This window comes from Homalodisca vitripennis, chromosome 3 (genome assembly GCF_021130785.1).
Source record: "Homalodisca vitripennis isolate AUS2020 chromosome 3, UT_GWSS_2.1, whole genome shotgun sequence".
NCBI classification, from domain to species: Eukaryota; Metazoa; Arthropoda; class Insecta; order Hemiptera; family Cicadellidae; genus Homalodisca; species Homalodisca vitripennis.
Genome location: NC_060209.1, coordinates 85,496,649 through 85,511,052, shown reverse-complemented (window position 1 = coordinate 85,511,052; position 14,404 = coordinate 85,496,649). Strand labels below are relative to the sequence as shown.

At 35.4% G+C, this 14,404-nt stretch overlaps 1 protein-coding gene across 4 annotated transcripts in view; it reads right to left on the bottom strand.

The window, feature by feature from the left end:
• Positions 1 to 5,417: 5,417 nt before the first annotated feature.
• Positions 5,418 to 14,404, bottom strand: part of LOC124357135 (breast cancer metastasis-suppressor 1-like protein) — a 47,904-nt gene continuing 38,917 nt past the window's right edge. For all 4 annotated transcript variants that reach the window (XM_046808618.1, XM_046808617.1, XM_046808620.1 and 1 more), the window contains one exon: positions 5,418 to 5,982. Coding sequence is in view for 1 of the 4 variants with exons in the window: in XM_046808620.1 (XP_046664576.1) it covers positions 5,972 to 5,982 (11 nt within the window). In the remaining 3 variants the exon portion in view is untranslated. The remainder of the gene's footprint in view (positions 5,983 to 14,404) is intronic.

Sequence of the window (14,404 nt, the reverse complement as noted above, 5' to 3'; positions counted from 1 at the left end):
TTTTAAAGTCAAACTAGTGCAAGAGCTTAGTGAAGATGACTATGACCGTAGGGTTGAATTTTGTGATATAATGATGGGCAAACTAGACGCTGAACCTGAGTTACTGAACAGAATCCTTTCAAAAAAAAAATGTTCAACAACTTGAAAAATTAAAAAAATATGTTATAATAGGTAGGGTCAAGGTTTCACATAGATATCTCGGGCTGTTTAAATTATATCCAGGTGTGCCAGGACATAAAACTCACTCTGTATAGCATATTATTATAATGAAATGTGTTACAAACATTAAAAATTTGCATGCAACCTCAGTGAAACTGATTACATGACACATGGTGTGGAGTATTCCTCTCTTGTTAATAAAAGAGCTTACATAGTTGAATATTATCCCACTTCCCTGACCTTCAAATAAACTCTCCTTTCTTCATTAAGTGTCAAATTCTAAAATATATTTTAAAGCTTGCATAAAGGTTACAGCAATAAATAACAAAAGCCAATCGTAATTTAAAAAGCCAAACAATAAGTTTAATTGTTAACTTTGAGTAATGTTTTGGAATTTGAAACCTGAAGGTATTACCAACCAGTCTTTGAAGTAGTGTTTCTTTTATTGCATACTTAAAAATATCAAACGTCTGGAATACTGTTATTCGTCATTACTATTAACTTCTCTAATCAATGTTCTTGTAAGAGTCTACAAGGTTTTTCAATCAAATTTCTCAATAGAAACATTTTGACCAAACAGGAAAATTCTAAATGCAAGCAATGGTCTATCTCTTTTCAGTTTGTATGTTTTTAATTAAAAAACTTATTATTTTTAATTAATAAAGTTTTGGTTATCTCTATGTTGATAGAATCTATAACAATGTTTGGTTGAATTCGACAATTAAATTTCAAAATGGGGGCCAGTTACAGTATTAAAACTAAAATGTATTATCACATAAAACAGTTACAAAAGTTCGTTTTTGGAGAAATAAATTGAATGGTATTTATAGCTTTTAAATTATAAAACAAATAACTATTGCAAGTTTAGTGCAACAATAGGTTTTCCGCACACAGTAAGATAACAGCTCAACAATGCAGCTGATAAATTATTTTAGCGTTTATTTGTACTAAATCTATGTTGTTATTCAATTTGAATATAATTTTACAAATACTTTTTTCACAAAGCAGTTAAATGTAATCTTACAAATAAACAAAACACTAATTTACAAAAGGAATTCTTCTTTAAAAAGAACTTCATCAAAATACAAAAATTATTGTTATAATTTTTGCTAAGTTTGAATTCAGCTCGTTCTCCAGTGAATTTCATGGTATTTTAAAGTTAAAGGAGGTACTCCAACTTCTATACATTGCTCAAAACTGTTGTACATATAAGTTTTAATATAATGAAAAACATTTTGCTCTTAAAAGCATGCTGAAAATTCTGCAACTGATGCCACTAAATTCATTTTGTCATTGACAAAGTACTGTAAGAAAGAGCCTGCATCTGTTCCCATAAAAAAATTACTGAGTAACGTCTAGTAATCTCGGAAATCAAGCTTTAGGTTTAGGACGACCAATTCAATTCTGTCCACCGGTAACATTCAAATGATTGCGAATAATGAAGCTGTAATGAGCTAGTGCCTATCAGTTACAACCCACATACATAATCTTATTCCAAAGTGTATGTTTTGCAATAGATGTGAATCAGTGGCATAACCAGAGCTTGGCTTAGGTCAGGGATGTATATGATTGAATGAAGAGCACACCACACCAGAGGGAATGGAATAAATCTAAATTAGAATTCATTGGATAGGCCTAATTTAAAGTAAAACATTTTACTGCCATATTTAAAGAGTTGGATTGCTGTTATACAAGTATTATTTAATTTTTTGACTTGGGAGGGGTGTTAGTTACACCATTGATGTTAAATGATATCCTGCAAAAACATTAAATACATCAGAGAACAACCTGTTTCTAGTTATATATAAGATTTGTACTAATCGAAGGATTATTCTTTATCTTATTCATTTTTGTAACTATTTGAATTTCACCTAATTTTAAATGATTTTTAAAAATTTTTCCAATTGTTTTGTAGTTGTATACTTTTTTGTTCTTAATTTTATTATATTTTTCTAAGCCCATTCTAATCATAAGGAGTTTTGTAAGTCTATTTACCATACAATGAAATGTTGCCGTTTGTGTATCCATGGTGATGTGAATCTTTCTGAATATCTTTTTCAAAATTTATGAACAATATAACAAATTAACCCTTTTAGTGCCAAACAAAATTTTCAAAATTTGGACCAGGAATGCCAGACATACACATGCATGTTTGTACCAAGATTGCCAGCCACGTTTAGCCAAAATGTACCGTAATTCTTTAAACAATTGTAAATACACTATTTTTTAAGATAAATTCATGGGTTTTTTTTTTGTTTTAAACTTAAATAGTTGTATTTTGTATCCTGCACATTATTTAACAAAAAATTGTGTTTATTACTTTAAAAAAATTTAATTATTAGTATTTAAAAATTTTTTATTTTTTACTTTTTTGAGTTTAACTTGTGATACACAACAATAAAAAGAACATTGGAAAAACATTGATTACATCACTGAATTCCTATTTTTATTCTATTGAAATTTACAAACTTTCAAACTGATAAATTAAAAATTGTGAAAGTACAAAAAGAATATCCAAAAGTGTGCTAACCTGGAAAAAACACTCCGTTTTGCCTAATCTGTTAAATGTCTTCTTGTTTTCTTGAAGGTCTTAACACAAGAGTCAAAATATTTCACAGATCAATAGGCTAGTAACTCTCTTGAAATAAATAAAAATTGTTCTCTAGGGATCACTTAAAATAACAAGTAAAATGTACAAAAAAATTACATCAAAATGTACAAAATAGAAAATTTTTAGAGAACGTTCAGCAGAAGTGTAGAGGGTAACACTTTGTGTGCACTCCTCTCTTACATTTAACACACATATAGGATGATTTTTTTTAGTTTTCCTCCTGATTTAGTGCTTGCTACGTTACATACACAACAGTTTTTTTTCCTTTTTTCTCCAATTGTTTCAAAAAATTGTTGACAGCTGAGAAACGAAATGCACAAAATAGCCAACTTTAAAATCAAAATATGGCTACCTAGTATGACTTATAAACTGGGTAATATAATTATCGGAAAGATCGTTGTATTGCGATTCTAAAACATTACAAGTATATTTATTTTGACTAATTAAAGTAATTTTTATTTTTTTTTTTACAAAACGTCCGAAAATACGGACACTGGCAAACTACGCACAATAATCCAACGTCCGAAAGTTGGCACTAAAAGGGTTAAGAAATTTTAACAATTTATTATTCTTATTTTAATTTCCTTCAAATAAGCTCAGAATATCATCTACAACCCTATAGCAATATATTATTCTACTGTAAAATGGATTGTTATTGTTACATATTATGTAAGTTTCCAATTTATGTAGAAAGATGGTTTGCCAACAAACCTGATAAAGGAGAATCCATGTCCAATCCATTTTCTTGCTTGTTGGAATTATATCTAAAACAGTTTTAGCTAACTACAACCCTAGTTAGTTTTATTACTTCATCAATTTAAAGTTTTATTAGAGTATTATGTTCAGGCATGAATGAAATTAAACATTTCAGTTTAAGGTAAAGGAAAACACGTTTAAATGGTTCTATGTTTTATGGGTTTTCAATTTAAATATATATATTGCAGATTTCATACAATGTTTCAAACAATAGTTTAAAATTTCCAAAAATGGCAAAACACTCCTATAACTAGCTTTTATACCTGTACACTCAAATTGAGCACCTCCTAATCAAAATATTGTAACAATTATGATATTCCGAAATTATGTTTTTAATTTTCCAGTTACACTGTTCTAAACAGCTGTATAGACAATAATGTTTGTCAATTATTATAAAAAAGTTGGTTACTAAGGAGAAACAAACTAAAAACATTTAAACAAACTAGGAAATTTATTTTATATAGTAAGTCAAACAAAGTTATTTTGAGAATTCAAAATCTGTAAATAAAAATGTTCTTCCATTAACAACAACTTAATTCTGAAACTCATACTAACATCAAAGGACCGACTGAATGTATTGAAACATAACAGCACTTCTTTCTGCCATTTTGAAGTTTTAATCCTAAGATGTATAAGTTTATTTCTTAAACCAAGAGAAATCTATGTACCAAGTTTCAAGTCTCTAGGACCTTTCTATTATGAGTTATTGCACAGAAGACAGACAGACACAACACGTAAAATATGTAAAAAGAAAACAAAAATTGACACTTCCTAAATCTTTCTCACCAAATTATTTGCCTGACAAGATTTATTGGAATTTCCTTAATTAATACTAATTCTTAGAATTACGCAGTCAGTGTCATGACTGCAGGTTTTCTGGTTTAAATTTGTTAAAAAATTGCTAAACCAATTAATACACATCTTAAAATACTTTGGCCTTGCTATGGAAAGTTATCTTTAGTCAATAAATGTTAGACCAAAAGTGGTGGGGCCAGTAATACACTTCCGCAGGTGAGTGAAGAGGGAACCAATCATCTAACAGCGATCAATGTTGTTTCTTTATCACAGACTGCCAGGTTTTTTGATTACCTGATACTTATCTTCTTTGTTGAAGTTATTTTCCTTCTTAATTATTTCTCAGTTTTATCTTATGATCCTTGGATAATAGTATGGAATTTTTCAAGCCCTTTTGTTTTATTTAAGTCTATTGCATGTTGTGTTTTGAAACAGTGTTCTGCTATGGCTGATTCCCATATCCTGATGTTCGGTGTGCTGGATGAGTTCACAAACTTGTATGGATATTAAAGTTTTGTTTCTCCAATGTAAACTGAGTCACAACCACACAGAGTTATGTAGATTCCCGGCGCAAACAGTGGAATCATATCCTTAACTGGAATCAAACAGTTCTTCAATTTTTGAGTTGGCTTGAATACAGTTTTTATATTGTCTCCTTAACACTCTCTATTCAGTCATCCCTTGGATAAGCCAGTTTTGGATGTTCTCCATTTTCTTTTTGATCTAAACGTGGCACATTCTGACACAACTTTTGTTATTTGTTTTTAAAAGCTTTATTAATCTGTGTTAAATTATACTCATTCTCCTGTTATGCTTGGTTAATATCCCTTTCTCAGTATTCCAGCTATCTTTATCTGTCATGTAGATAGCACGATTAATTAAAGTATTCAATACGCCAAACCTATGAGCTAGATATGATGATATTCAGATATTTATTGGTGTGTATTGGTTTTCTAAATACCAAATATATCATAGAAGTTCCTAGAGAAATAAGCTGACTGTAGGCATTTTTCGACCAATTCAGCTATTCCTGAGGCTTCATTTCCTTGGGTAACCGTTTTTTGTGAATGGAAAATTTGATGAAATTCAATGTCAATACTGATAAGTACGTCATTTAAATCACATTTTACAATTTGTATCATAATATAGTTAATCTCTTATGTTCAAAAACTTGTCTCACTCCGTAAATTACTTGGTATAGCTTTACTACCAAACACTAATTCACTTTGTAAGTTCCATTTTATGCTATAATACTATATTTAATTTTCTTTATGAGAAAACCACTTTAGTTACTCGATACTCAATTATTAAAATAAAAATAAACCCTACTGCCTATAAAATTATATAACTTATTTTACAAAACTATTTATCTGACCTGATGTTTATACATTTTATATTCCTAACTCTATTTAATCTTTATCATAAATCCTGAAATCAATGTATCTTTTTCTTTTAAGACAATTACTACATTTATTGAAAAACTTATAACAAAAAACTACTAAAGTTGTACGCCTGCGCACAAACAATATTGTGTAATATCACAGATAGCCATCACTGTTGCTAACAGCTCGTAGTCTAAATACTGAGGTAATCCAGAACCTTCTATGTTCGTCAGGGACTTCAACAACCAACAAGGCCGGGTACAAACAGTCATAAACTCACTGAAACAAAAAATACGGCACAAATAAACAACATGTACTAAATGTTTACTATAGATTTAGTTACATTTACCAATAAGATAATTCAAAATACAAGAGAGTAAATTCTAATATGCACACAGCCCTATGTCAAAATGACCTGTAGCTTTTGATGGTCCTAACAAAGAGGAGTAGTAGAAGCAACAATATTGCCAGCAGTACTGCCAACTGCAAGAAGAGAAATTTCCCCTTCATCAAATCCCTCCTTGAATACACCTGTATTCATTGTAACCTTACAATTACTCGGAATTTTTATCTCTATCTCATATGGATTAAACAAACACAAATATAAATATTTTTTATTCTATAGTCATAACTTAATTTTATATAAATAAATAAGGACTTTATTTTTGGAGCGGTTTTCAACAATAATTGCTGGTTTTAACAAAACGACCTCATGTCTTATTATAGTTCTTAAAAAATTAAAAAAAGCTTATTTTATAGTTATTAATAAATAAAACATAATATTAGACATACAGACATGGCTATATCACCTTGTATTGTACATTAAATACTTGTATATATTTTCTTTGTATGTCGTTTCAGATACACCCTGTCCTGTTAAGCTGGAGGACAGTTCATATATATAATTTGGGAAGCAAAGTACGCAAATCGTTTCTTTTTCAAATTCACGGCGAACGCGAGGCATCTCCAACACTTGATCCTGTCTAGTAACTGCGAGATTGGACTTGAGACCTGCTTTTTAGTTTTTCTCTCAGATATATCCCGGCCTGCCAGTGGTCAGAGATTCTGTAAACCAGGCATGAGGAGCGCAGGGTACAAGTATCAGCTACAGTCAACAAACCCAGCGATCGTCGAGCCTCCGAAACATGGTCAAACCTTCTTAAACCACATGCATACCTTACACACATATTTTTGGGACCCTCTGTAATTTTTCTAAATCTCCTTTAGACACAATGTTGCCATAGACAGGGAGGCAATAATCGATCACAGAGAGCACAAGAGCCCGACAAGGCGAAGCTTGGTCTCTCTAGGAAACATGTGCCTATGCTTGTATAGCATTCTCAGTCGACCAAGTGTTCGCCAACAAACAGCACTTACATGACCAGATAGTGTGAGGCCACTATCAAGCATGAGGCCCAAGAGCTTTGAGGATTCGCACTCCTTCAGTCTGACACTGCCAAGCAACACCTCACCCACTGTCTCCGAACCCACATTGGAAAAAAAGGAATCGACAACACACTACACTTTTTCCTTGTTCATTTTAATCCCATGCCTCTCAGACCAAATCATGGACAATGCTTAAGTCAGCATTCAAAATGGAAACTGCTGAGTCAGCTCTTCCGGCTTCATATGAAACACACGGCAGTTGAGCATCATCGGCGTATGAATACAAGCGACTATGTTGCAAGTCTGAACCCATAGTGGCGGAAAACAGGGTGAATAGAAATGTGCCCAAGGCAACTTCCCTGTGGAACACCAGCAACTCTACTTAAAGATGAGGAGAAATCCATCCCAATTTTAACCTTTTGTCTCCTATTCACCAAATAGGAATCAAACCAAGAAACCACCTCTGGTCGAAAACCATAAAAATGCATGACAGCCAACAACATCCTGTGGTCTATTGAGTCGAATGCATGTGAAAATCCAGCATTGCAAGAAGAGATGCTTTCTTATCCGCCCTTGCGTGAAGCAACTCGTCACAAACGAGCAAAAGCGCAGTTGCAGTACTATGGTCCTTCCTGAAACCCAGACTGTAAGGCTGGAAGGATATTCTCCGACTCCAGAAATTGTACCATTTGTGAAACAACCAGCTTCTCCATTATCTTCGACAGGGCAGCAATACCGAAATTGGACGCAGCTCGGACACAGATGAAGGTGCTTTGACTTTGGGAAGAGGCAGTACAATTGCCTCCTTCCATGCATCCGGAAAAGTGGAAGTGGCCAATGACTGGTTAGCTAAATGTGTTATGGCATCAATACAATACGGACTTATCATTTTAATCATTTTTTATTGATATGCCATCAGCTCCAACTGCCTCTGATGTGATGCTATTCAAAGCCTCCTGCACTTCTCTCCTTGTAACACTCCTGAAATAGAAATCACAAGTGACACTCTCTGATTTGTTTCTTTCATAGAACTGTACGCAATCATCATTTGCCATGATACCTAAGCCCATACTAACGAAATACTTATTGATTTCTTCCAAATCTTTTACAAAATTGGGGTATGGCTGGATTCGAATGGATCAGTGACACCACTTGTCCTTATTTTAGTCCAAAAGTCTCTAGAGCTTTTACATTTCTCTCCATTTCAGTTTCTAAAATAATTTTGTTTTGATTGTCTTATTTCATTGTTGAGCATATTTCTAACCTTACAATATGGTTTTTTTTTTTACAAGTTTCATTTCCTGTAGATAGCATTTTTCTTCTTATAATAATCTTTTTCTATGGTTAGTTGAATGATTTGTTTATTTCTCCATGGAGATTTTCTTTCTGGTCACTCTCTTATGTACTAGAGGTGCATTTTCATTAAAAACTTGAATAATAAGCAGAATTAATAAAATCTAGAATGTCATCTACATTTTTCATAGACATAGCATCTTCCCACCTAATACTGGACGTACAATGTATCATCTTGTCAATGTCAAATCGGGAGAAGTCACGATAAGTAACAAATCTAGGAGGCCTTCTTGATTTTTTTGTTTTTTATATCGACATATGTCATCTTGTGATCAGATACTCGAACACCTCTTGAGTCATAGATGGTTGACATATCCACGACGTCACACCAGGGGCGGCCTGTGATATATGCGAACTACGCGGCCGCGGGTGGCGCCGCGAGGAGAGGGGCGCCGTGGGGGGCGCTGTGCACGTGCGCCTGCACTGACTAATGCACCGCTACCCGATACACACGCCCACACCCCCTTACGCGAGTGAACATGGAACCGTCCGCATGACTCATACGTCTATTTCTGTTCGCAGCCCGAGTCTCGCAGTTACGTTACGGTCACTGTTAGCGCCGCTTCGCAAGCACCCTCGCCGTGACAGCTGTCTGTCCTTTTTTTTTTGTTCTCTTAGGACAAGAAGCTTATAAATTGCACTTAGTTCTGTAAGAACCTTTGCGCTGCTTCCGGAGTGATAGGATATTCAGGATGGGTAAGGTTAGGGAGTAGGGGGCCGCCTCCTATCGAGATCCATGAGGAGGAATTAGGGCACTACATCTCAAAGTCATTCCGGAAGAAGGGGAGCAGCTCTGAACCAGCCTCTCCAGTCAAAGTAGGCAGGGGGTGGCACACCCTTGTTGAGGTTAACAAGAGCCTCTGAGGTAAGGGAACAAACCCCACCAACTCCAACAGTCATCTTCCACAGTGGACTAGACCTATCGAATTGCCCATGAACCCCAGAATCTCAACATTTTGCGGTTAGTGATGTGCCGCTACAGGACATCCATTAGGGTTGCCCAGATTGAAGTGGCACATCGGTTTTTGCTGTGCCCAGTGGTGGGTTCAACTGGTAGGTATAAACCAGCCAGAAGTGATCCCTGCTGGGTAAGCTGTCTGTCTTACTATTTTATATAATTACATTGATGTGCGTTGTACTGTAGTAAGTTGTAAAATTAATGCCGTTTTTTAATTAACACGAAATGTCGAGCAAGAAAAAAACATCTGGAGCATTTACAAACCGCAAAAGAAAGTTGCAGCAATCTAAAGAAGATGAAAAGCAGTGTAAAGCACTGCAAAGGTTTTTAACAAATCCCACCATTATGTGCGAGTGCATCAATAAGCGTAGAGACAACCGAATTTAGATCATGATGTTGACAATAATTTACCAATAACTGACTCTGAGGTTCTGCCTGGACCGTCAACCAGTCAATTCCATAGTTATCTAGCTACAGAAACACCATTTCCACCATCAAATATTGATTGTGACGATTCTGTAGCCCCGCCACCAAAGTTGTGGATGATGATTTATTAGTTGATACAGTGATGTCATCGTCATCTTCATCTACGTCTGTTGTTACGCATAGTCAACAAGGTCATTGAAATTGTAAGTTGACTTATTTAACTTACTTAGCATTTTTAGGATAAATAGTCCAGCAATAACCTCGGCCAACTTAGTTGGATTATTAATAATGAATATGATATGATTAGGCCTACCGTTTCAATATGGTGGCCGCAAACCAAAAAACACACAAATGTTTAAGCCCTTATTTGACTTTTATTTAAACCAATTTTTATTTATACCAACATAACACAGATAGGTGTAAAAGATGTTTTAAAAATGTTTACTATATTTTAGTTAAACCTAAATAGGAAGGCCTATTTATTATAGACTATAATAAAATATAGATATAAATATTGCATTAAATATTTGAAATCCTGAAAAGGGTCATTTAACAGAGTGATCACACATCATACATCTCTTGCGATTACACCACGATGCCCAACTATAATGTTTTGTTTTGTCTTCCAGGAACCGAACAAGGACACAAACACATTATACCTGTGATTTCAAATGATTGTGGGAAGTGGCCACCCAAAATAAATGACGAGGTACGGAAAGTGCTTGTTGAACGAGGGCCTCAGCAAGTCACTGACAAAGAGTTTCCTGCAGACAGTAAAGGTAGGAGATTTTCTTCAAATCATTACACAAGGAAGCTGTGCAACGGAGAACAAGTTTCACAGAAATTGGGTACTATACTCAATATCGAAAAATGCAGCATTTTGTTTTCCTTGCAAATCTGTTTGGAAACACGAATTCTCTTCTTTGCTAGTGACCAAGGGTATTCTGACTGGCAAAACCTACACAAGACTTTGACCAGTCCACGAGAAATCCTCTGCTCATGTTAAAAACTGTACGTTTTGGGCGTGAGCTCTCTGTACGTTTACGATTAAAACAAAACTATTGATGAAGAACATGAAAGACTTATCCATGCTGAAACTGAACATTTGGCACACCAAGTCCTGAAACGATTACTGTGTATAGTACAGTTTTTGGGGAACACAGGGGTTGGCCTTTCGAGGGAAAAAGGATGTTCTTTTTGAACGTAACAACGAAACTTTTAAAATTGGGTAGAACACATAGCAAAGTTTGATGTTTTTATGGCTGAACATGTGAGAAGGATCAAATCAAAAGAAACAAACGTTCATTATTTGAGCAAAAATATCCAGAGCGAGTTCATTCTGTTCTTGTCAGCCAAGATCCAAGGATAAAAAATCTTGCAAGACCTACAGCAAGCCACATATTAATTCGATAATATTAGACTGCACTCCTGACATTAGCCATACTGAGCAAATGACGTTTGTGATAAGATTTGTGGAAGATTACTGAAAATGAAGATGTGGTAATTAAAGAACATTTTTTAGGTTTCATTCCTATTAAAGATTCAACTCAGGTGAAGGTCTCACAGAAGCATTATTGAAAGAACTAAAGGAACGAGGAATTCCTTTAAAAAACATGAGGGGATTTAAGTCAGGGCTATGATAATGGTTCGGCAAATGAAGGGAAAGCATGTTGGAGTTCAGAAGAGGATCCTTGATCTAAAATCCTAGAGCATTTTATGTTCCATGTGGAAACCACTTCCCTGAACTTGTAATTAACGATGCAGCTCTGTCTTGCAATAGTGCAGTAGACTGTTTCAGCACCATACAAGAAATATATAACTTTTTTTCTAGTTCTACTCAAAGATGGAGTATTTTTGCTGAAAAACGTTTCGAGTCTAACAGTCAAACCACTCTGCAACACTAGGTGGGAAAGTAGAATTGAGGCATTAATACCCTTGAGGTACCATATTGAAGAAGTATATGATGCATTATATGAAGCTTCTCAAGACAAGAACCTTGATGCATTTGGTAGACATACTGCCGTAGGACTAGTAAAAAAAAACTGCAAAGCTTCAAGTTTCTGTGTTGTATTGTAACTTGGCATGAGATCCTGTATAAAACAAACATGGTTAGTAAACTGTTGCAAAAGGTCACAAATGATCTTCAAAGTTCAATAGATCTTCTTAAGAGTGTAAAATCATTTTGGAAACTATGAGATCTGAAGAAGGACTAAACAGCGTCATTACTGATGTAAAGAACTTGCAGAAAAAAAAATTGATGTTGCAGGTGACTTTGAACAAGAAAAAACAGTTAGACCAAGAAGAGTTAAAAAACAATTTTCTTACGAGAGTGAAGATGAAGCTGCAAGTTCTGGTAAAGAATTTGTTTAAAGTAAATTTCTTCTTTGTTGTGCTTGATAGAGCAATATCCTCGTTAAAGGAGAGATTTGAACTGATGGAAAACCATAGTGAAGGTTTTTAAATTTCTCTATGATATTGATAGCTTAGGAAAAGCATGGAGTGAATCAGAGTTAAAGAAAGCCTGCAAACACCCTTGAAACAGTTTTGAGGCGGTGGTGATGGAGATGACAAATACCAAAAGATATGACATTAACGGAGATGAGCTGTTTGATGAGCTTCAAATCTTTGGACCAATGCTGCCCACCTACAAGTCACCCAGCTGGAGTGTTGTCTTTTATAAACCAAATCGTGGTTTTATGTGGATACTTTTCCAAATATTTTTGTAGCATTGAGAATCTTGTTTAACGCTGCCAGTATCCTGTGGCCAGTGGCGAAAGAAGTTTTTCCAAATTAAAAAACTGATAAAAACTTACCTACGATCAAATTTGAGAGCCAAGAACCACTTAAGTGGTCTAGCAACCTTGGCGATTGAAAAATGATGCCCTAAATGAAATTGGAAAAAAAAAACGGACATTCTACTGCAAGAGTTTTCAAAATTAAAAGCCAGACGAATTCCTTTTTAATTGCAACATTGAGTATCTTAATTGTAATTATTAGGCTATTATTTTGTTAATTTGAATTGTCTGTAATACAACCTGACGTTTAACAATGACTTGTACACACAACAATATGATTTGTAGACGATTTTGTGTTTTCCATCATACATCACATAACTTAAACTTAATAATGTAATGTATCGTAATTGTAGTCTAACAATGTGTCACTGTATTTGTAAATGAACACTTGTAAATAAACATAAACTCTGGTTTGTCAGCTATTTTTTTTTCTCCTAATTTGTTCCCCTTTGTTTTACTATTTAGGTACAAGGTATGTGACATTTACCGTTCTACGGTGTAGTGTATGACGGTTTATCGGGGGGGGGGGGGGGGGGGGGGGGGGGGGGGGGGGGGGGGGGGGGGGGGGGGGGGGGGGGGGGGGGGGGCGTGCCAAAACTACTGTTTTGCTTACACTATAAAATTAGCTAGGGCCGGCCCTGCGTCACACTGTACGTATTTAACATTGCTATTTACAATAATGTGATCAATCAAAATTGCACAGGTTTTTAGTAACCCTTGTAGCAACTTTAACCAACTGAGGCACCTCAAGGCTCTTAAAGAGTTTATTGCAAAGCGGGTCTCTGGGGATGATAAATCTAACAAGTTAATATTCAAGTCACCCATTTACAACAATATTATCTGCGTACTGGGCCATATCATAAAATACAAAGTGGAGAGCAGGCTCTAGACAAGTGTAAGGCATATCTCCCGGTCTGTAGATAATGCAAATACAGAAAATTCACTTTTTACACTTCAATATTTCCACAAATATGCTCTTGAAAATTACAATCTTCAAATTGAAGTGATTTCAGCGAAAATTGTAGGCAGTTCTTCACATATAGTGCCACTCCACCACCTCTGGAGGCAACTGCATTTCCCTTTTCTGGTTCTGTCGCTCCTAAACAATGAATATCCACTCATCGCAAACTCATCAGAAGATTTACTTTCATTCAGCCAAGTTTCCCGAAACACCAAAAACATCCAGGTTTAAATCCTCTACCACGGCACGCATCTCTTCGAAGCCCGTGGAAAGAGAGTTCATATTTAGATGTGCTATCCTGATAAATTTATCAAGTTTTACATATCCGTTTTTTTGACTGCACCCACATTCCCATCATCCACAAGTCTCAGCAAGCCAGATTTGTCATTTTCTGTCAACCGGAAGTTCAACATTCAATACGGCTTCAACACCGTCAACTACAGTTTCCAGCAACCCAACCTCAACATCATCCACCTCAAGCTCACCCCTCGTTACGGCGTCTACACCGTCAGCCACAGATTTCAACAAGCAACCTCAGACAACATCAACTGGAAGCACACCACTCGTCACAGTGCGCTTTCAGCACTAGACAAAAACCCCATCCGAAGCCATTTCACAGGATGTAAGCTGCTCGTAGACATTCAAAAGTGCTGCTACCAAACACAGACACCCCCTTTCTGTTAAGGTGTCTGCCATCCCGAGCAAGATGGTACCTTCGCACCAGCTGATTCCAGGTTTTCAAGAAAACGACACCAAAGTTTCCAGACATCAGCTCCAACTGCTCATTAAATTGTGCTAATGCAGTTCCACTTATGTCAGACC